The sequence below is a fragment of the Loxodonta africana genome, chromosome 10 (assembly GCF_030014295.1).
Source record: "Loxodonta africana isolate mLoxAfr1 chromosome 10, mLoxAfr1.hap2, whole genome shotgun sequence".
In the NCBI taxonomy this organism is placed as follows: domain Eukaryota; kingdom Metazoa; phylum Chordata; class Mammalia; order Proboscidea; family Elephantidae; genus Loxodonta; species Loxodonta africana.
Window position 1 is genome coordinate 66,621,083 of NC_087351.1, and position 23,916 is coordinate 66,644,998.

The 23,916-nt window shown below is 41.8% G+C and overlaps 1 protein-coding gene across 2 annotated transcripts in view; it reads left to right on the top strand.

The window, feature by feature from the left end:
* The window catches only part of SAMD4A (sterile alpha motif domain containing 4A), a 238,307-nt gene that overhangs the window by 136,211 nt on the left and 78,180 nt on the right, over nt 1–23,916 (top strand). For both annotated transcript variants that reach the window (XM_003408645.4, XM_003408644.4), the window contains exon 2: nt 4,921–5,439. In XM_003408645.4, coding sequence (XP_003408693.1) covers nt 4,921–5,439 — 519 coding nt within the window. The remainder of the gene's footprint in view (nt 1–4,920; nt 5,440–23,916) is intronic.

Below are 23,916 nucleotides of genomic sequence, written 5' to 3' on the forward strand. Positions count from 1 at the left end.
CTCCACAGGTAGCCAAATCATAATCAGAAATCAATTATTAGGTTGCCCTGAAAACCTGTTGTCACAGAGTCTGGAAGTACCTCAAGTCTGTATGATCAGTACATTCTCTGCCTGAAGGCATCTGTGGAGCCAAATCATAGTCTAAGGTGGTTTGGTGAATGAATAATCAGGGCAAGGGAGGCTAAGTGAGGTGCGTTTAATGGCAGCAGGATAGTTTCATGCCTCCACCTCAGAATGGGAACGGCTTTGCCAGAAGGACTGAATTTCTCAAAGCCAAATTGCTAAAATTTCCGTTTTCCCAGAGAGGCACTTGGATAGGTATATTAGTTATTATTGGCTGCATAATAAATAACCTTAAAACAATAATAAACACGTATTATACACCTTCTGTGGATCAGGAATATGAGTGGTTCTGGCCCAGGGTCCTTTGAGATGCCATTTGGGTCTGCAGGAATCTGAAGGCTTAACCAAGGCTGAGAGATCTGCTTCCAAGATGGTTTACTCACATGGCTAGCAAGTGGGTGCTGGCTTTTGGCCGAAGGCCTCAGTTCTTCCCCACAAGGACCTCTCCACAGGACTGCTTGAGGGTCTTCAGAACACAGCAGCTGGCTTACCCCAGAGCCAGCTATCCAAGAAATGGGTGGAAGTGGTAATGCCTTTTATAACGTATTCCCTGAAGTCATACACTGTCACTTCTGCTACGTTCTGTTTACTCGAAGTGACTCACTAAGTCCAACCTACACTCAGGGAAGGAAATTAGGTTCCATCTTGTGAAGAGCGGAGTGTCAGAGAAATTGTGGACATATAAAAACCACAGTAGGCATTGCCTACCTTGTCTCTGTAACTCCTTTTTTGTCTGCTTCCATGGCTGACCAACCTGTCTGCTGATCCATAAAAAAAAAAAAAAAATACACTCTAGTAATTTAATTTATGGACAAGCTCTTCTGTGTATCTTTGTCATTGTGTATCTTTAAGCTAATTTGCATAGCCTCTTTCCACCACCTTACCAGCAAGGAGACCTTGGCCAAGTTACTTGACCTTTCTGTGCCTCTGTGTCCTCATCTGTAAAATAAGGTTAGTAATAGGATCTACCTCATAAGCTTCTTGTGAAGATTAAATGAGTAATTAAAAACACAGAGCTTAGAAGAGTACCTGGCACATAGAAAGCATTTAATAACTGTTAGCTGTCAGCAGTGGCAGCTACAGCAAGAGCAGAGATAGTTTGATCCAGCAGGTGTATTTAGCCATGGAAGGCAATCTTATTTCCATGTTCCCAGTGGTCTGAAACGAAAGCCACAGTTGTCTTCTTGACCACGTCACAGCCATCTAAACCTGTCTGAAGGACAGAGAAGGAACTACTTCAGCATTGGAAGGGACCAGGGCCGGTGGCCTCTGGTTTTCTTTTTCTCTTTGCTGTGCTTGTGCTTTCTCTGAATCCCAGGTGAACCCCTGGCAGAGAGCGTTTATAGGAAGATAGCACGTTTAGCTCGCACTCTGAGTCCTATTTACAATTCATTTTTATTTTTATTTTTTGGTGGGGGGACTGACCTTTTGTGGGGAAGTGTAGAATATCCAGATGGGCAAATGACCTAGCAGAAAACCAGGGAGTTCCTCAGCCTTGTAAAGTTTTTATGAAAGATTGTTCTTAGATTTTATTTTTATGTACATTTTCAAAAGTGGAAGCTGCCTACATCTCGTCAGTGTTGGCTTATGACACAAGTTTTTCTTCTCAGCTCCTTTTGCTTCTTTCCGGTGCCTCTTTAGATCCTTGGGGGTAATGAATAGATCTTATCTTCATCTAAACAGACTAATAATCTAAAACATGCCTTGTGTTTGCTGAAAATGTATTGAGGAGAAAGTTAGAATTCAGTGCTTATTCATCTCCCAGAGCTACTTTACAAGGGAGGTGATACTGAGTAGAAGGCACGAAGGTAGCCCTGTGTCAGGTGGCATTAGTTAAATACAGAATCAGGGAGCTGGGAGGGACCTGCGAGGCCATCTGTGCCCTCCCACTTGCTTGCCCCAATCTGAATGCCTCTAGCCCTGTGCTATCCGGTTCAGTAGCCATCAGCCACATGTCGCTTCTGAGAACTTCAACTGTGGCAGATCCAAGTTGAGATGTGCTGCAGGTGGTAAAATACACCCTGTATTTTAAAGACTTGATATGAAAAAAGGAATGTGAAATATCTCATTGATAATTTTATGTGACTTACATGTTGAAATGGTAATATTTTCGATCTATTGGGTCAAATAAACCATGTTAAAATTAATTTTACCTGTTTCTTTTTACGTTAATGTGGCTATGAGACTATTTATAATTTCGTATATGTTGTTGTTAGGTGCTGTCGAGTCGGTTCCGATTCCCAGTGATCCTGTGTACCACAGAAAGAAACACTGCCTGGTCCTGTGCCATCCTCACGGTTGTTGTTATGCTTGAGCCCATTGTTGAAGCCACTGTGTCAGTCCATCCCATTGAGGGTCTGCCTCCTTTTTACTGACCCTCTACTTTACCAAGCAATTTCATATAGCTCACATTATATTTCTGTTGGACAGTGATGTTCTAAACCATCTAGCTCTATTATTCAGACCTCTAGGACAGAGATTCTAGAGCCTTCCCTGGTGACTCCTCTGAGTATTTTATCATTCTGGAAGCTCAGTTCTTCTCCACATCTAATTTTTATCTCTCCTGTTTAATTTGAAGACTTAGTCTTCAAATAGTTGATGGTTCAGCATCTCGTCATGAAATCCCCACTTAAAGAGAATCAAGCATCTTCTATATTACTTTCTATGTAAGCTCAATAACCCTATTTTTTTTTCCATATTTTGACCTTATTACTCTTTTCTAACCCTTTAATCATTTTTAGTGACCTCCCCTGGATTGTCTCCAGTTTCTCTACATTATTATTATTTTTTAATAATATTTTATTGTGTTTTTGGTAAAAGTTTACACAGCAAATTAGGTTCCCACTTAACAATTACTACACAAATTGTTCAGTGACATTTACTACATTTTTCACATTTGTCAACATTCTCATTAATTTCATCCTGGATGACTCATTACCAGTAATCTGGTTTTCTTGTCCCCTTACCCTTTCATCTTTGCTTTAGAGTAACTGTTGACCATTTGGTTCTCTATATTGTTTTTAAAACTTAGTACCTGAAACCACCCATATCACGCTAATGAGTGCCTGACTAATGCAAAAAAAGTTAGAAAGAATTACTTCCACTACCCAGTACTTGACTGGTCCTTTAGATTCATTACCTCATTTAATCCTACAGCACAGTGAGGGGCAGATGCTATCTGTGCCAGTCTTGACTGATGGGGGCCCTGATGGCGCAGTGGTTAAGAGCTACAGATGCTAACCAAAAGGTCAGCGTTTGAATCCACCAGCCGCCGTAGCTATGAGTCAGAATAGACTCAGTGGCCACGAGGCTTGACTGATGAAGACCCCCTGGTGGCACAGTGGTTAAGCACTTAGCTGCTAACCAAAAGGTCAGCAGTTCAAACCCACCAGCCATCCACAGGAGAAAGATGTGGCAGTCTGCTTCCATAAAGATTTACAGCCTTGGAAACCCTATGGGGCAATTCTCCTCTGCTCTGTAGGGTCGCTATGAGTTGGAATCAAGTGGATGGCAACAGATTTGGTTGATGAGGTGGTAGAGGCTCAGAGAGGTTAAATGACTTGCCAAAGTTCTGCCACAAATTAAGTGGCAGATCTGGGATGTGTACCCAGATTTGCCTGACTCCAAAGTTCACATTCTTTCATTTTATTCCATGCCTTCCTTGTTTGATACTTTTCTTTGAATACGCCCTTGTGGTCTTGAGATGCCTTGTAGTACGTGGCTGATGCGTTTGTAGCTTATGGTCAGTAATGACCATTGGGCTTTTTCTAATATGTTTGTGCCTAGCTAGAATTGTGAAGCCTTTCAGCTAAATCCCAGAAACCCTCTTTTCAACCCGGTAGATTCTGCATAAAAGCCTGCAGAGCTGTGCAGTGCTAGCTCTGGTAGGGTCATCAGTGGGCCAGAATTGAGGTCTCCCGGTTTCAAGAATGGCTTTTCTGGAAGGGAGCTTTCTTTCCTGTGGCTTAAGTTCCTGTGGCTAACTGTCAGCTTCCAGAACCAGCTACTCCTCAAAGGCCAATAAATGCATAGTGCATTGTTTACCCATGTTTACTTAAGGCAACAAGCTTGTGCTTTGAGTGGGAGGAAGCAGGAAGGGATCCTTGTGAGTGTGTTAAAAACAGATCTTCACATAAAAATAGCCTGTTTGGCATATGTGCTCAGAGGAGTCCCTGGAGCCAAGTCTTAGATCTATGGCTCATTCTAGCTTTGAGCCCATGTCCTTCCTTCGAGTCAGGTGAAAGGTGCAGACTTACTATGATGAGATAAGTACTTTTTTTCTGGCAGATTTCTCCATCTGTGAAATTTAACGAGCTACACATACGCTTTTGCCAGGGTTTAAACCACTGTCCACAAATGTCTGGGGGTAGAGAAGCAGCCTTACCCGAAGGACTTGGGTATGTGGACCCTTGATTATACTTGCTTTTCTATGGAGATTTCCTTATTCCTTTAGCCCCCTGTCTATCTGAGGGAGTGGCTAGACTTTTCTAAGAAAGAAAATAGGGCTGTAAATTCTCTTTGGTTGTACCAAAGTATTTGTCACCTCTTTGGAGACACAAATGAGAATTAGATTGAGCACGCAAACATGTCAGAACATTTGTTTGTTCTGTGTTTCGTTGAAGTCAGTGTCCCCTGGCAACCTGAGGTCAGTGATTTAACCAATGTCTTGGTTATTTTGAGAAAATTTAGCCAGGTACATAGATTGAGACTCCAATCCATAGGAATTCTCTTTACAGTTGGTATTTAGTGTCTGAGTGGGTGTATTTGCTTATTTGCCCTGTATATTTTCCTTTTCAGGAATCATTAACCAATGGCAACAGGAATCCAAGGATAAAGTGATTTCCCTCCTGTTAACTCACCTGCCTTTGCTGAAGCCAGGAAACCTCGACGCAAAAGTAGAGTATATGAAACTGCTGCCCAAAATCCTGGCCCACTCTATTGAACACAACCAGCACATCGAGGAAAGCAGACAGCTGCTGTCCTATGCATTGATACATCCGGCCACTTCGTTGGAAGACCGCAGTGCTTTAGCCATGTGGCTGAACCACTTGGAAGACCGTACATCGACCAGCTTCAGTGGCCAGAACCGAGGCCACTCGGACTCTGTGGATTATGGGCAGACACACTACTATCACCAAAGACAGAACTCCGACGACAAGCTCAACGGGTGGCAGAACTCTCGGGATTCTGGGATTTGCATCAACACCTCCAACTGGCAGGACAAGAGCCTGGGATGTGAGAATGGCCATGTGCCCCTCTACTCCTCTTCCTCCGTCCCCACCACAATCAATACAATTGGAACCAGCACAAGTACAAGTAAGTGCCCTGAAACCCTTTCACACCATCTGGTTTTGGCGACTTGCTGTGTGTGGCATGTCCCACTGCAAATGTCTGCTCTGATCACTCTGTAACCCTGGGAATGAAGAGCTAATTGGAATTGGCTATGAGAAAAGGTTCTTTGAACCCCATCTTTGTGGCTCTTTTGACTCTGGAAAGATGAAAATGCTGGGCAGGTAAAAATGATTGATGGTTCAAATTTGAGTTACAAACAGATCAAAAAAAAAAAAAAAAGAGAGAGCGAGAGAGAGAAAGACTAAATGGTGAAAGAAGTAAACTTCATGTTTCCAAAAATAGGAATGCCTTTCACTGCCACGTCTTTCACCCTGGGGTTTTGGGATTTGCTGAGATACTCGGTTACCGTGTGATACCCTAAACCTGATTCTAACCCATGGTTAACCAGCCAGCCACATGGGCTTTGTGCATTTTTTTTTTCTTTTTTTTTCTGTCTTTTTTTCCCTTGTTTTTGATTTCACCCTGGAATGTTCCTTCCCTTGCATTTCCTGGTTTGAGTCCCCAGTTGTCTGGGAGCACTTCTCCTGACAGGGGGAGCGGGTTTGCTAACTGAGAATGCTGCTCTGCTGTGCCCTGGTGTGAATGCTGTGGACTCCCCTCGCTCAGTCTAACCCCTTAGGAGAGGCAGGTTGGGAACTGCTTTGCAGGAGAAGAGAGCAGAGGACAGCTCTCTGCTCTTTGGACCGCTAAAGCAAAGTACCCTGCCCACAGCTGGGATTAAGGCGGGAGTCCTCCCTATGCTCCCCAATGAGGCTGAGCAAAATGACAAACATACCCTCCATGCTTATATAAAGGTGCAGCATGGCTGAGTAGCTGTATGACACCGAACTCCTTGATGCTAGTTCTCATGTGTCCTTGAATACAGTAGAGTGCTGAGATAACTTTCTTGGGGGGAAGATTTGTGGTAAGACCATATCATTTAAATGGAACCCCTAATTAAATGATATGAGAGTATTAAGAAGTGGCACCGATGGCTTCTTGGCCTTTACCTCCTCTTGGATCTTTTCCCTAATGGGCCTTTTTAAATGGCTTTCTCAAATATGAAACAGTGTTGAACTACATTAATTGAAGCAGTATTTTAGTGGCATAACCCAGGAAATACTTAAGATACTTCATTGATATTACTGCAGCATGAGGTTTTTGATTCTTTTTCCTACATTTATATTCCAATACTGGTAATTTCCACATTTGGGGAATGAAGTGATTATGGCATTATTAATTTATTATGTAAGAGGTTCTTGTGGCAGTCAGTCTTTTTCACAGACTAGTGATCCAGCTGGGAACTCTGTCACTAGCCGCCATGTAATTGTGAGTGATGGCTGAGATGATTAGAGCAGACGCATGCAGACTGGGAAGACAGAGCCTCTTGGCCTGAGTTTCCCGGGTCAGCCACAGAGTCTAATAATTGTTACTTAACTCTGATAGCTGGAAGAGATGCAGATGATGAGCTGCCTGCCCTCCTAAAAAGTGATCTTTTGTATTTTAAGGGGCTGAGTTTTATGTCATTTGTTTTGAAATTAGTCTTGGGTCATCACATTTCCATCTCCGTAGATTTAAACATTCAGGGTCAGATCTTGACAACATTACGACATTTAAGACAATTACCAGACTGTGGTCAACAGGCACTTTTAATTTTCACTGTGGCTGCCCAGCCCCTTGGAGGATAGGAAGTAGATGACTGTCATCGCCTCCCCGACCTTCGAGCCCTGGTGTAGTGCTTGAGCTGAAAAGGACTTGGAGGTATAACACGATGACTAGATTACATATCTGTGGAAGAAGAAAGGGGTGGGAGCCCTGTTTCAGAGCATCACAAAGAAGGTAAAAGAGCTCAGCTCTCTCCTCCAGAGAGTTTCGTTCAAACACTTGGCCATGTCAACACTAGTATTTCAGTAGTATCTCCTTAGCAAAAGGTTAATGTCATTGCTTTACTCCTCTGCCTGGCCTACTGTAGTTAAATTGTGTTTGTAAAAACTACAAATGTTTGGGTCATTCATTCACATGCCTCTATCGTGTATATACTGAGCCCCCGGGAGGCAGCCTGACAAAGTATAAGAACAAGAACTTTGGCATGAACGCCATCCTCTCTGAGCAAGGTCCTATTTGTAAAATAGGAACATTCATTATAACTACCTTTGAGGGCTGTGGTGAGGGCAAATGAGATTATGTATGTAAATGCCCTGCCCAGGACAGGGCTGGCGACAGTAAGCACTCAGTAAGTGTCTGCTAGATGAATAAATGAGAAAAACCAGGGAAAACACTGAAGAACAAAGTGCTCATGCTGACATCCAGATTTTGTGTCCCAATTTCAGTTCTTCTGATGGTCAGCGTTGACATAAGGCAATGATATAGGCATCTTTCCCTGAGCTCGTGGTGTCCAAAGGGGGAGGGGCTTGAATATGCTGTGACTTTGGGCCCTGGGGCCCTGGTGATGCAGTGCTTAAGAGCTTGGCTGCTAATCAAAAGGTCAGCAGTTCAAATCCACCAGCTGCTCCTTGGAAAACCGTATGGGGCAGCTCTGCTCTGTCCTGTAGGGCACTAGGAGTCAGAATGGACTCGATAGCAACGGGTTTTGGGCCATTTCACTGCAATAGAAAATGGGCGGACTTAAAAGCTTCAGGACCTCATCTACTGTACTGAAGAGTTACATTTCTTACCTCTTTCCAGGTGGAAAAAGATATCAGGGTTATGCACAAAACAGTATGATTATAAGACTGAAATTAACTAACGCTATGCATTCTCATATTATTGTTCAAATTAATGACAGTTTAATAAAAAGTAACTAGAAAGTCATCCCTTTCATGGTTTTTGTTTTTAACCTTGGTTTATTCCACTAATATTTTATTACTTTGGTTGTTGTACTTCAGCAAAGTGCTTTAGCATTTGTGGCCTACTCCCTGTGTGGATTCTGAATCGTTTAATGGCCCTGCAAACACTTAACTTCACACCTACTGTGTGCTTAGCACTACATGGTCCATGGAAAATATAACAGAGCTTAAGACACTTTTTCAACTCTTCCCCACCCCCCCAAAAAAAACCCCAAACCCACTGCTGTCGAGTGAATTCCAACTCATAGCTACCCTATAGGACAGAGTAGAACTGCCACATAGTTTCCAGGGAGCGCCTGGTGGATTTGAACTGCCAACATTTTGGTTAGCAGCCATAGCTCTTAACCACTATGCCACCAGGGTTTCCTCAGCTCCTTCAGGGAGACTAATATAGCGAGCCTAATTAAAAAAAAAAAAAATTTTTTTAATATAATTGGGGAGAGAAGACCTATCAAGCAGTCTCACAATTAAAAATTAAATCTTTCTTTTTGTCAGACTTCTCCAGAGAAATTTGACAGAACAATTCATGAGTTATATAAAAAGTACAGTAAAATAATACTCTAAGAACACAAGGCAATACAGGATTAAGCGTCAACTGAATGGAGGGGTCCGTGCTCTTAAGTGCTATGAATGTGTGGAGAGATCCTTGGGAACTGGAGGGTCAGGAAAGACTTTGCAGAGGAAATGGGAAGTGAGCTAGAATTTAAAGTGGGAAGACGATATTTAGAAGGGGAGAAGAGGGTAGCAAAAGGGTGGAGGTTCTAGTGTGCAGGGAGGAGAAAATAAAGGTTCAGTAAGGGAAGGGTAGTGAGAGGAAGGCAGTAAAAGCAGGCAGAAGGAAGGGATCAGAGAACCAGGAGGAGTCCTGGTGGCACAGCGATTAAGCGCTTCGTTGCTGACTGAAAGGTTGGTGGTTTGAGCCCACCAGCCACTCCACAGGAGAAAAATGTGGCAGTCTATTTCTGCAAAGATGTCGCAGTCTGTAGTCCGTAAAGATCACAGCCTTGGAAACCCTATGGGACAGTTCTGCTCTGTCCTGTAGGGTCGCTGTGAGTCAGAATCAACTTGATGGCAATGGGTTTTTGTTGTTGTTTAAAGACACCCATCATGGAGATGGTGCAGGACTAGGAAGCATTTGGCTCTGTTGTGCATGAGGTCACCATGAGACAGGGACTGGCTCAATGGCAGCTGTTAACAACATCAACAACAAAGAGGCCGAACATTACATCATGGGCATGGAAGTGACATGAGTAGTGCTGTAAAGGGGACTGGTCTACAATTAGCAAATGGTGAGCAAGTGGTGAGTACAGGGTCAATGAGCCAACTTAAGAAATCCCTTCAGAAACTCAGTTGTGAGATAATAAAAGTATCATTAGAATAGGAGTAGGTATGGAGCAGAAGGAACAGATACTAGAAGTGTTCCTTAGGAAAATTATTGGGATTAGAATTTGGTATTGACTTGGATATACATTATTGATACATTTTTTGTTCATGCATTCACTTAGAAAATGTTTACTGAGCACCTACTATATGTGTAGTCTGTGCAAGGCATTTGGGACATGTCAGTGAACAAGACAAAGTTGCCTTCCTTTGTAGAACTTCCAGTCTAGTGCATATAAATGACAGTATATAAGTAAATTACATAGTGTTAGAAGCTCATGAGCTTTATGGAATTAAGAAAAAGAGCAGAATGTCGCGTAAAGATCTGGCCTAGGAGGTAAAGGTGGGGGAAGGTTGCGGTATTAAATAGGGTGGTCAGGGTAGACCTCACTGAGATGATGATGTGTGAGCAAAGACTTGAAGGAGGTGAGGGAGCCAAATGGGTGTCTAGGGGAAGTGCATTCCAGGTAGAGAAAAAGCTGAAGCAAAGATCCCAAGATAGAAGAGTACCGGGCTTGTATGGGCAAAAGCAAGGAGGCCTTTGGCTAAAGGAGAGTGAGAGAGGGAGACAGTGGGAGAAGAGTAGATTAGAGAAGTGATGGGGAGGGATAGAGCCTACTGGGCATTATAGACAGTGCAAGGACTTTGACCTTTATTCTCAGTAAATCAGGAAGCCATTGGAGGATTTTCAGCAGAGGAATGATGTGGACTGAACTGACTTATATTTTAAAAGGACACTCTGGCTGCTGTGTTAAGAATAGTTTGTACCAGGGCAAGGATAGAAACAGGAAGACCAGTTAAGAACCTGGTGCAGTGATCCAGGCAAGAGACCATGAAGGCTTGGACCAGGATGGCAGGAAGGGTGAGAGCTGGTTAGACACTGGGTATATTTTAAAAGTAGAGCCAACAGGATTTTCTGAAAGAATGAATGAGGGGTGTGAGAGAGAGGATTCAAGAATGACTCCAGGGTATTTTCGCCTGAGCAACTGGAAGGATGGGTTGCCGTGGGGAAACCTTTTGGTGAAAGCTTTTATTATCAAATAGATTAGGTTGGGGAGTGGCGACAGACTCAGAAATGTCAAATAAGCAGTTGGATATATGAGTGTCCAGTACGGCCAGCATAAGGGTGGTTTTTAAAGCTTTGAGATGAAATGAGATTACGAAGGCAGAGACGTAGATGGAGTAGGATAAAGACCAAGCCTGGGGCGCTTCAACATGGAGGCTGGGGAAAACAGGGGGAAGCAACCAAGGAAACTAAGGAGAAATTATTGAGGTTGGAGAAAAATCAAGAATTTGTACCTTGCAAGACAAATGAAGAAAACTGAGTCAAATGTTACTGATAGGTCTAATAAAGTAAGGACTGAGAACTGACCATTGGAATTATTAAAGGAAATAAAAGAGAGTGCTTAGCTATAGGATCGTTATGAGCTGGAATTGACTCGATGGCAACAGGTTTGATTTTTTTTTTTTTTTTTTGGTTTAGCCCATAATAGGCACTTAGGGGGAAAAAAGTTGAGTTAATGATTCTAAAGAGATTGGTGGTGAGATAGGGTGAGGAACAAGCTACAAGTTTGATTTTGGATTTATGCAGAGTTTGAAAATGTGCTGGAACATTGAGATGGAGAAAAATCATGTTTGTAAGGCATTAAAAAAACTGCCTCCTTTGCCATGAGACCAGAAAAACTGGATGGTGCCTGGCTACCATTACTGAGTGTTTTAATCCAAGATTCTGTAAAAGAATACTGATCAAAAGGAGGAAACTACAGAATAGAATTATAAATTCTCATGTACTCAAGGCTTTCTGGAGTAGTAGAGGCTGGATGAATCCCTGAAACTGTTGCCCTGAAATAATCTTTCAACCTTAAACCAAAAATATTCCCTGTAAGTCTTCTTAAAACCAAAAAATAATTTGGCTTAACTGGTAAAAAAAAGGGCTGCCTTGTGCATTATACTCTTTTAAGAACTGTCTGTATGGGATCACATTGACAATAGCAACTTGAAAGATTAGATAGGAAACTTAGGGGGTAGTGAGTTTATGTTAATGAGGGAGGAACAACTGAGAAAAGGCGGGTAAGAATGGTTGTACAACTTGAAAAATGTAATCAATGGCATTGAATTGTACATGTAGAAACTGTTGATGTATGTTTTGCTGTATATAGTCTCAACAATAACAAAAAAATAAATTTTAAAAACAATATAGAAAAAAAAAAAGGTGCTGGAGCCAGGTAGAATTTTTGAAGGAAGAGAGAAGAATGAGGATAAGAGTTGGGGGCAAAAGCTAAACCCTAATCTAATAAGAATTAACCCATTTGCATCCATCCAGACAGATATAACAGTGTCTTTTGTTGACTACGGAAATCAAATCAAGTGAGTTCTCTCACAGGACCTGTGAGCTGGATCTCTGCTTCTGTGAATGAGATCAGAGAAGAATGAATTAGGGTAGATCGAGATGTCTACTAAGCAACTTTTTGCATAGGATCTAACAGTACACACCTACATAGTGTTTACTCTGTGCTGGGTATTGTTGAAAACCCTTTACATAAATATTAACTCACTTAATCCATGAGGTAGGTAGTGTTATCGCCATTGGACAGATGAGGAAACTGAGGCATAGACAGGTTAAATAACTTTACCAATTAAGTGGATGAGCTAGGGTTTAAACATGGGAAGTCAGGCTCCAGCATCTGGCTCTTGACTATAGGTTATGCATCTGTCTCTCCCTTCTAATCCTATCCTCAGAGATCATCTCAAACCCAATTCTGACTCATAGCTACCCTATGGGACAGAATAGAACTGCACCATAGAGTTTTCAAGGAGCACCTGGTAGATTGGAACCACCGACCTTTTGGTTAGCAGCCGTAGCTCTTAACTACTACGTCACCAGGGTTTCCTTACCTCAGTTAATACCTAGTAAACCAAACCAAAGCAGTTGCCATGAAGTTGATGCCAACTTGTGGCCACTCCCTGTGTGTCAGAGTAGAACCATGCACCATAGGGTTTTCAATGGCTGATTTTTCAGAAGTAGATCATCAGATTATCAGGCCTTTCATCTGAGGTGCCTTTCAATGGACTCAAACTGCCAGCCTTTGGTTAGTAGCGTAGCACGTTAACCATTTCCACTACCCAGGGACTCCTCATAGCTAGTAGCTCCTGGTTGGCCTCTGACCCTGAATTTTCCCCTCTGTAGATCAGCCACTCTATGGAATCAGTGGTCTCCCTGGCACACAGACCTGAGACCTCGCCCAAATTGCTGCTTTTCTGTGACTCACTGACACAGAGGAGCTGCTGGTGTGCTCGCCACGAACTGACCCATGTACCTTGATTTCAGTAGTTAGCAACAAAGTCTTGGTTTACATGCTTCCCTCCCCTTTCAGATCATGAACTCCTTGGGGACAGGGACTGTGTCTTCTTTATCCCTCTTTTCCAGAACCCAGAATGTTGTGTGGGTCAAATCCATTGCCAACGAATTGATTCTGACTAATAGAAACCCTACAGGACAGCGTAGAACTGCCCCATAAGATTTCCAAGGAATGGCCAGTGGATTCGAACTGCTGACCTTTTGGTTAGCAGTCTACCTCATAACCACAGCCTTACCAAGGCTCCATGTGGGTCAAAAGTCACAGAGATTTTTGAGACTGCAAATTCCTGGCATGCATTCAACTGCCACTCTCCCAGGGTGGAGCGTCTCTGTTGGACACTGGCTGTCTCTTGCTAAGCCCAGATGTGGCCTCCAATACTCCTCTAGGCAGCCACTATAATTCAGTAAATGATGGCATGTGATCTGAAGCCTGCCTGCCTGCCTTGCCATAAATGTTTGCTGGGCAGTAGGGACTTAAAAAATTCCTGGGCTCACTAGGCAGATGTTCATGAAAATAATGAATTTTCAAAATAAACAAGAAAATGTCCCTAGGAATTCATTAAGTATTTAGTGATAATATTGATCATTTAGTCTTCTGTTACAGTCATCATAGTGACAGTTGTTGTTACTCTTGCTTCTTTCATGGCTTATTTTACCAACCTGGTGTCAAAACTAAAACTTTTTAAAAAGTACTATGATATTGATTGTGGAGGTGGTTATATGAATTTATACATGTGATAAAATGCCATAGAGCTATACGCTATATACACAGTGCATATCATATATGTAGTACATACCAAAAGAAAACAGTGCATACAAAAACTGGTGAGATCTGAGTAAGGTCAGTAGTCTAGTTAATTGTATATGGTCAATGTCAATTTCCTGGTTTCAATAATGCACTGTAGTTATGTAAGATGTCACCATTGGGGGAAGCTGGGTGATGGGTACATGGGACCTCTCTGTACTATTTTTGCAATTGCTTATAAATCTATAATCATTTCAAAATCTAAAGTTAAAAACAAACAAACATACTGGAGCATCCAATACCTGGATTTTTCTTGGACTTTGGCCGTAGTTCTTGGCCTTCCTACGCAATGAGGGAATCTTCCTATTTATGGAAAGGATGGCTGCTAGTCACATAGAGCCAATCTGAAACGAAACTACCTCAGCAGGCAAGGTGAGGAGTAGGAGCAACGTGAATCTCAGGGAAAGTGAATCTTTTGGGAGCCCCTAGTCTGCTACTGAGGGGAGTGGTGATTCAGTGGTAGAATTCTCGCCTTCCATGCAAGAGACCTGGGTTCGATTCCTGGCCAGTGCACCTCAAGAGCAGCCATTACTCATCTGTCAGTGGAGGCTTGCATGTTGCTATGATGCTTAACAGGTCTCAGTGGAGCTTCCAGACAAAGACAGGAAGAAAGTCTGGTGATCTACTTCCAAAAATCAGCCAATGAAAACCGTATGGATCACAGTCAATGAAAACCCATTGTGTATCGAGTCCCCAGGAGTAAGAGGCCGACTTGATGGCAGCTAACAGCAACAACAATCCACAATTGGAAAAAATCCTCCCATTTTCTTTAGCCCCTTAGGCAGCCAGTGTCAGCTTTTTCAGAGATACCTGTTTTGCTCAACACTTTCTTGCTTTTCTTCCTTTCCCTGTGCCCTTCCTTCAAGCTTTCTAACAAGGCCACCAGCCACCTCAGGCTCATTCCCATCAGCCTGTGAGAAACGATTAGAACCCACATATTTAAGAAAAGCAGAGACCAGGCAGCTTTAGGCAGGTCTGACTAGAAAAGAGAGCTTTGCGAGTGGCCTCTTGGAAACTGAAAAGGAATGGCAAGGCCTGGAACTCCTGGTTCTGCCTTGCAGGCTGCAGGCCACTTCTAAGATTTCGGAGCCACTGGTTTAACTTGCAGTTGCTTTTAAATTCTCATGAAATTATTTTGTCTTTCATTAACAGACTCTCTTGGTGGAAAATTTCTCCCTCCCAAAATCTAGCCAACCTGGGAAACCTGGGAGGTAACTAAAAAATTCCTTTATTTCCTCAACCCCTCATTTGCTCTTCAAAGAGGTGACTAATGAAATAGTTGCCTTGTTTCGTTTCAGAGGCATGTTTTAACAGCTGCCATGATATATTTTTAGCCTCAGCTTCCTTCCCACTTTGGGCAAACTTTTTTCAAGTATGGCACCGGCCTTCCTGATATTACATTGTGAAGATGGCTCAGTGACATCTCAGAGCACCTGATGTTGCCACTGAGTAATCCTTCTCCCCTTTCCAAGAGTCCAAAGGTTTTACAGGACAGTGTTTTTCCTCATCATCCCTAATGTTTGTTTTCTGGAGCTTGGGGAAGAACAATTAGAAAAACACTGTAGTAAGCAAGAAGCCTGCTAGTTTGTTCTGAGTCGGAGATCCCGCTGTTTGGTAAGAACTAAAGACCATGGACTGCATGTGCCTGTAGCCATGTGTCATGAGACTGTGCCATCGGGAGGACTCTTTTAGACTTTAATGACTGCGAGGGTTATTAAGCATGAGATGAGCTACAGAGGAAAGCAGTTGTGTTCTCATTCTCCACCATACTTAAAAATAGGATGGATTCTGGCTGGAATAAATGGCTCAAGTTGGTCCAGCTGAAAGAGGGAAGGGGGAAGGGAGAGATAGACAAAGGGCTTCTTTAAGACTCTTTGAGCCTTATAGTCTTAAGATTTTTATTATTTCACAAAATTTAGAGTCATACACTAACAATGGCTGTTCATAAGCATTTGGACAAGAAAACTATTAATCTTGCATTTACATACCTTAATTTTTTTTCTTTGCATTTTAAGATTTCCAAGGGAAAGCTCGGGTTACAATGAAGAAAGATGTATCATGAATGTAACTTATAAGGATGTTAAATGTGTAGAATATCTAAATTGATAAAATTAGCCAAATATATATATACACATATATATTTATACATATATAATACATGCATGTATGTTTATATAAATATTTCTTTAATAACAGCAACTTAAACTCCTGAATTTCATGGTTTCAGTTGAGGGTAAATCTTAGTGGCAGCAACGACTAGCAATTTAGGATACACCCTGTAACTCTTAAACACTGCAAATATCATTCCTGCCATCCCCCATCCTCACCCCTGACCTTTAATATTCTATTAGGTAAATATGGTATCAGGAAATCTCAGCTATAGGGAAAGGTACGGAGATGGGGAAGCGAGATAGGCAGGGGATCCCTGGAATCTGGAAAATATAAGAGATTTTTGTGGGTTGGAGAAAGGCTAAAGCTCCCAGCATGCTCAGGGGTAGTCATTCTTTGCCAAAATTTTTAGCTCCCTTTACCAGTGGACCATTTACATAGACCAATTTCATGGCTAGAATTATAGAGTGGAGCCAATGAGAGCACAGGCTTTGCTTTAGAGATTTGTTTCACAGCCAGACTTGCTGAGATGCATCCCTTCTGAAAGCCCAGCAAAACCCATATGGAGCTAAAAGATTTAAATAGACTGTTTTATGCTTGGAGCCCTGGTGGCAGTGGTTAAAAACTACGGCAAGCTTCAGCTGCTAACTAAAAGATCGGTAGTTAGAATCCACCAGCAGCTCCTTGGAAACTCTATGGGGCAGTTCTACTCTGTCCTATAGGGTCGCTATGAGTTGGAAATGACTCAATAGCAACAGGTTTTTTTGGTTTTATTTTATGCTGTAGCCTCCTGTCACTTGAAAATATTATTATGCAAAGGGAATTATGAGGCTATGAGTGGTGCTTTAGATGTTCGAGTTTGGGGTATAGATTATGAGATTATCTTGATCAAGATTAAAAACATAGCTTTGATGTTAGATGACTTGGTTTTAAATTCCAGCTCCACTGATAACTAGGTGTGCATCCATGGAAAGCTCCTTGACCTCTAAGCATCATTTCCTCATCTCTCAAAAGGCAATAAGATTCGGGAGTTGTTATTAGGTGCCATTGAGTCAATTTTGACTCATAGTGACCCCATGTGACAGAGTAGAACTGCCCCCTTAGGATTTTCTAGGCTGTTTTTTTTTTTTTTTTAATCTTTACAGGAGCAGATTGCCAGGTCTTTCTCCAACAGAAATGCTGGGTGGGCTCGAACCACCAAACTTTCAGTTAACAGCTGAGCGCTTAACCATTGTGCCACCAGGGCTCCTTTAATATTCAGGAGGAGACCTCTTAATTGATTTGATCAGGATGGGTAGTTGGTGCATTCATTGAAAAGGCTATTTGAAGCAGGGAATCATAAAAAGGGATAATACCTTAAACATATTGCAAATTAAAACATAAATGCATTCCCTTGCCCTCTTTTGGTATAGAGCGACAGCCCTTTCTTTGAGGATAGGGTTACTCTTTATCTTCCCTGCATAAATCACACCCTTGATGCATTATTGTCTGTGATTTTATTAAAATAGAGCAGGAATTTGAAGGCATTTGCAAAGCAATCCGAACATAGAATTTTTCTAGAGTTTTATGATTTTTATGTTTAAAATTTAGTTACCAGTTTCCTCACCCACACTGAATTCAATGGTACGTTTTTAAGTAAAATCACTTATTGAATATTTCTAAACCATTTAATTACATTTTCTTGCAATTAACTTTCAAAGCTCGCATTTCATCCATTTCTGTAATACTTTTTAAAGTTACACATTTACAATAATAAGTACAGCTGGCACAAACAGGTTTGGGAATGCATTCGGCTGCCTCTTGGTCAGCCTACAAGTCAGCTGGGGGAGAAGCACAGAAGTGAATTGCCACCCTTGAGGAGTCGGTGAGCCATGGGCATCAGCATGTAATTAAAGGGAATGGAGAGTTCTGGCTGGTACAGCAGGCTAGTTAAGATGAGTGAAAAGAGCCTGTTAGGATTGTTTTGAGGATTAAACAAGTAATGTGTGTAAAGCACTTGCCAGTGGGAGGTGCTTAATAAATAATTGTTGTTGCCAGCTGCTATCAAGTTGGCTCTGACTCATAGCAAACCTATGTATAACAGAACAAAACATTGCCCAGTTCTACACCATCTTCATGTTCATTGGCATGTTTGAGTTCAGTTAGACAATATTTTGTTCTATCCATAGGGTTTTCTTTGGCTAATTTTTAGAAGTAGACCAGGCCTTTCTTCCTAGTCTCTCTTAGTATGGAAGTTTGTCTGAAACCTGTCTACCATGGGTGACCCTGCTGGTATTTGAAATACCAGTGGCATTGCTTCCAACATCATAGCAACACACAAGCCACCACAGTTTGGCAAACTGACAGGTGGTAGTAATGACTGATGCTGTTTAGGTGACATCAAGCCAGTTCTGACTCATTGCAACCTTATGTGCAACAGTATGAAAAACTGCCCAGTTCCACACCATCCTCACAATCAATGACTGATAGCCCTTATTATTATTATCATTGTTGTTATTACTGCAGTTGTTAATGTTGATAACAATAAAGGGTGCTTCTTCCACGAGCCCAGACTCTGCAGTAATCCGTGATGGAATAGTCTTTGGGGCAGCTCTATGATAAAGCTATTCCAGTGTGCTAAATTGAAATCAAGATACTTTAACTCAACTCTACAAAGAGTCAGGCTTTCACAAATACCAGTATTCCCTTAAGGATTGTTCCAGTGGTATAGCATACTAAATAATTTAAAATAGACCAGAAACACACACACACACACACACACACACACAAAGAATAAAGAGTAAGGTAAAAAATTGTCAATGTTGCTTCTTTGGAATTCACTGCTAACGGGAATCATTTTTTAAATTACTGATAAGTGTAGGGATATTGTTCAAATTTATAAATGTGATCTTTAAGTAGCAGAATAGAATTGAATAGGGATAAATGAGGCTATACACAGAGATACAGGCCAGGGAAATGTTGCCAGTTTCAAGAGTGCAGAGTGTTTGGAAGAAAAATAACGTGTCTTAGTGAAAAGAGCAATGGATTAGGAAATTCACCCTATCTCTGACTCAGTATGTGATCTTAAACTCTAGAGGATTTCTCCTTCTTTATGAAGGCATGGGGCTGGATGACCCCTAAGCATCCTTCTTAGCCCAATCATTCTGTGCTTCCAAGGTAGAAAAATCTCTAAGTCATGGAGCGCGCTGACCGTGAGTACATAGTGCTGTTATATTGGGGTGAGATTAGGGGAGGAGAGTGAAATGCCAGCTAACATGCTGGACTAGTCTAAGAGAAGTCAGATATCAAAGCCAGGAAGAAACCCTCCTGCTTTCTTCAGCATTAACTGTACACTCAGTGAACCATCTGATAGGATTTTGGTCCCCCTCATTTTTAAAAGAATGTGAAAAGCAGTAACTGGTACCTAGAGTGTGGAATTGGGATGTCTGGCAGACAGGGGTTAGGTAGGAGACTTACATTTCATTCTGTCTTTTGAAGTTAGTACAATTGCATTATTACCTATTAAAATACAAAATTAAAAAGATATAAAATAAGAAAATACAAAGATGTTAGTAAGAAAATGGGGAGAAGAGGTATTCTAAAATACATTAAGGTGATTTAGCTTGGCATACCAAAACCAAAAACTCACTGCTGTCAAGTCAATAATGCAAAATAAGGATGATTTGATAACTTAGAGACATTGAAGTTCATTAATAGGAAGAACATTATCATGAGCTCCTTAGCCTCTGCCATATAGCAAGAAAAGGAAATGGGCAAAAATTATACAGGTAGAGCTCCTGGTGTGATGAAACGCCAGAGCAGGCTACAACTACAAATGTGATTTCTCTATCCTCACTGACCTTATAGAAAAGAGGGGAAAAAAAAAAAAAAACCTGGGATTACCACATGAAGTTGCCCAAAGCCTGTGTCACAGGTTGCTTGAAGGCCATTCTTGCTTAGTAATTGTGACTTCGTCAGATGGGATCCTTTTGGAAGATTTTGTTTTAAAAGACCTGATTAATGTTCCACATGTTACTGGTCTTACTCATGTGCCACTAAGTCATTTCCACATTGGCATGCAGCTCTTGGACTCTGTTTCGAAAGCTGCTACCCATTCTGGACTGAAAAACTTTCCAAATAAAATGAAACCTGTATCCCACATTTTCAGTTTTCTGAGGGCAGTCTCTGATTATCATTAGTGGATAGATAGGGTACCCAATGCTGTCTTACAGAGCCTGGAAATTAAATTTCGTCAGATAAAAAAAGATGACTGGTGGCACATATTAAGGAAATGAGGAGCATGCTCTCCTAATCTATCATTAGTACCAAGGTGAAGCAAGGAAAGAGAACTCATACTATAGCAATGTCTCATTTACACAGTTGGTATATATTCTTTAAAAGTTGCTTGAAGTGACTTTTTTTTAAATAATTTTTATTGTGCTTTAAGCGAAAGTTTACAAATCAAGTCAGCCTCTCATATATAAACTTATATACACCTTGCTACATACTCCCACTTACTCTCCCCCTAATCAGTCAGCCCACTCCCTCCTTCCAGTCTCTCCTTTCGTGACCGTTTTGCCAGTTTCTAACCCCCTCTACCCTCCCATCTGCCCTCCAGAAAGGAGATGCCAACATAGTCTCAAGTGTCCACCTGATACAAGTAGCTCACTCTTCATCAGCATCTCTCTCCAACCCATTGTCCAGTCCAATCCATGTCTGCTGAGTTGGCTTCGGAAATGGTTCCTGTCCTGGGCCAACAGAAGGTTTGGGGACCATGACCGCCGGGATTCTTCTAGTCTTAGTCAGACCATTAAGTCCAGTCTTTTTATGGGAATTTGGGGTCTGCATCCCACTGTTCTCCTGCTCCCTCAGGGATTCTCTGTTGTGTTCCCTGTCAGGGCAGTCATCGGTTGTGGCCAGGCACCATCTAGTTCTTCTGGTCTCAGGATGATGTAGTCTCTAGTTCATGTGGCGCTTTCTGTCTCTTGGGCTCATAATTACCTTGTGACCTTGGTGTTCTTCATTCTCCTTTGATCCAGGTGGGTTGAGACCAATTGATGCATCTTAGATGGCCGCTTGTTAGCGTTTAAGACCCCAGACACCACACTTCAAAGTGGGTTGCAGAATGTTTTCTTAATAGAATTTATTTTGCCAATTGACTTAGATGTCCCCTGAAGCCATAGTCCCCAAATCCCCGCCCTTGCTCCACTGACCTTCGAAGTATTCAGTTTATTCAGGAAAGTTCTTTGCTTTTGTGAAGTGACCTTTTTCGAATAGAATATTATATTCCCACTGACTAAAAATATGATTTTGAATATGGACTTAGTCTCTAATTATCTTCATTAGCAGGAATTCATAATATCTGGGGTTAAGGTCCTCAATTCTTTATCAAAGTTAATCATCTGTAAAGTATTTAAAATAAAAATGGAAAGGATTTCCTCAGGTGATTTTTTTTTTTTTGCAATGTGTATAGCAGTCCTCTTCTGTATTAAAACAAAACAAAACCCATTGCCATCGAGTCAATTCCGACTCATAGTGATCCCATAGGTAGAGTAGAACTGCCCCATAGGGTTTCCAAGAAGCAGCTGGTGGGTAGCTCTTAACCACTGTGTGACCAGGGCTCTGTGATTGGAATTATTTAGGTAGCTTTTTTGTTTTGTCACAAGTCATATTTATATGAAGTTGGATGGTGTCTTAGTTTCTTAGTGCTGCTGTAACAGAAATACCACAACTGGGTGGCTTTAAAAAACACAAACTTATTTTCTTACAGTTTAGGAAGTTAGAAGTCCAAATGCAGGGTACCGGCTATAGGGGAAGTCTCCCTCTGTTGGCTCTGGGGGAAGATCCTTGACTCAGCTTCTGTAACCCCAGGATTCCTTGATTCCTTGGTGATCTCCCAGTAGCATCCATCTCCAGCCTTTAGTGCTTGCTTGTCTCTGTGTCTAGGCTGGTCTTTAGATCACTCAGAAGTAAGTAGGTTTAGGACACACCCTACACACTGATATGGCATCGTTAACATAACAAAGAAAGCCCTATTCCCAAACAGGGATTACTTCAACAGATATGGGAGTTAGGATTCCAACACACAATTCAATCCATAACAGATGGGCAGGGAAGGTGCTGGTTTTACCCTCTCCCCCTTGGGCTTCTTTTCCTAAACACAGAATCCTCCCAAATTTGCTCAGGAGCTAGAGAGAGCACTTGCTGGGGAGAGATGCTGACATGAGGGCTTGGCTAGACTACTGCTGGGGCCTGCATCAACTAAATGTATCAGGAGAATGCTCAAGACCACAGCATACTTGGGAAGTTGGAAGAATTTGGAAGCAGTCAACTAGACTTCGACTTTAGGGAGACAAGGGAATTGTTCACGTATGTTCATCATCATTCAAGAAATTATTTTGTGCCTGTGATATTGTCGTAACTCTGCTAGGTTTAGCAGCATAATCTTAATACCCCAACTGAATGTTATATGTTAATATTAATCTAAAATCCAGAGCTCAATACAAGTACAATAATTGCTTCCTCAGATAAAAATGACCACATTTGTACATTTGTTTACTTTTGGCATTGTAGCTCCAAATTAACCTGGAATCTCCAAGCATTGTGTATAAAACTCAAAGGTTTCTGAGAGTTTTTGATTCCCAAAAATGTCTCTACTTTCGGAATGAGGCAGGTAATGCGATTGAGGCCAGCCAGTTCCTAGAAGTGAATCTCAGCTGCAGATCCTACATTCAAGGTGAGGCATCATTGATTGCAGAGCTTCATGTCAGTTCAAGAATGAGTATTGCCAGTATTCGGAGAAAGTGGATGTCTTTGGAGCAAATGAAGTGTCAATTGAAGGCTTTCTTTTCAGTCTGTGAGATTTGTAAAAAAAGAATTTAAGCCTTTGTGTGGTCATAGTTCTTTTCCTAATATTCTGTTGGCGATCGTCTCTCTGTAGCAGGCGACAGCTGCATAATTTTTATTTGCTCCTAGATTTATTCTCTTCTCCGTGTTCCCCTAGCCACCTGATCTGTATACAGTTCAGAGAGCAGGCTAATTATGGGGTAGTGGAGAAGCCGTTGCCTGGAGAAAAGCTCTTTAAGCATTCGATTGGAATGGCTCAGTGCGAGGTCAGGCTCATGATCACCTCCTCATTCACATCCACATGTCTGTGTGTGAGCTGCCTTCCATCTTTTTGCAGTTGCGGGAACAAACTTTTTAAAAAGGTCAACATGGGAGAGTTTTTCTTGAAGAACAGAGCAAGTAAAGGATTTTGTGTTTACTTCTTGGGTCTTTACTACTGGAAAAAACAGCCACAAAGTGGCAAAAAAAAAAAAAAGAAAAGGTTATATTCTTATTTTTAACCAGTGGTTTGCATTTTGGGCTGCCCCAGCAATGGCTTAGGAGGAGCAGCAAGAAGCTTTGTACACTCAAGGTCTGTACTCTCGAATTGGTGTGATTGCATGCAGAAGAGTTGCTGAAATTCCTTTACCTAGGAGATTGCTTTTGCCTGCAAATAAGTTCTCCAACTCTACTTCAGCACATTGGGTAAATGGTTTATTCTGGAAATCTTAACCCCTAGGAGACCACCTCAGTTGTGTGGACTACTATTTGCTGGGGTAGGACACTTAAGAATCCTGATCTGGGGAAAGAAGAGTGCAGAGGGACCTTTCTCCTGTGCCCCTCCCTATAGCAGATCAGTCAGCTTAGACTCAGCCTCTTAGAACGATCCAGATTGCCGTTCTGCTCTTGTTTCATGGATGCAAAATCTTTTCTAACATCTCTGAAGATACCATGGTTGATTTTGGGAGTTTTCTTCTGCTTCTAACATTGCCTTCCCTTGAAGTCAGTCTTCCTGTTTGTTTTGGACCCTATCTCTCAAGTGAGAGGCAGTCCTCAATTATCTGTCGATTCGTGGCCTTCCTTTCATTAAAAAGGACGGTACTGTGTGTGGGTTTCACCAGTGGGGCCTGGTCTGGCCATTTCTTGGGGGCTCACACATA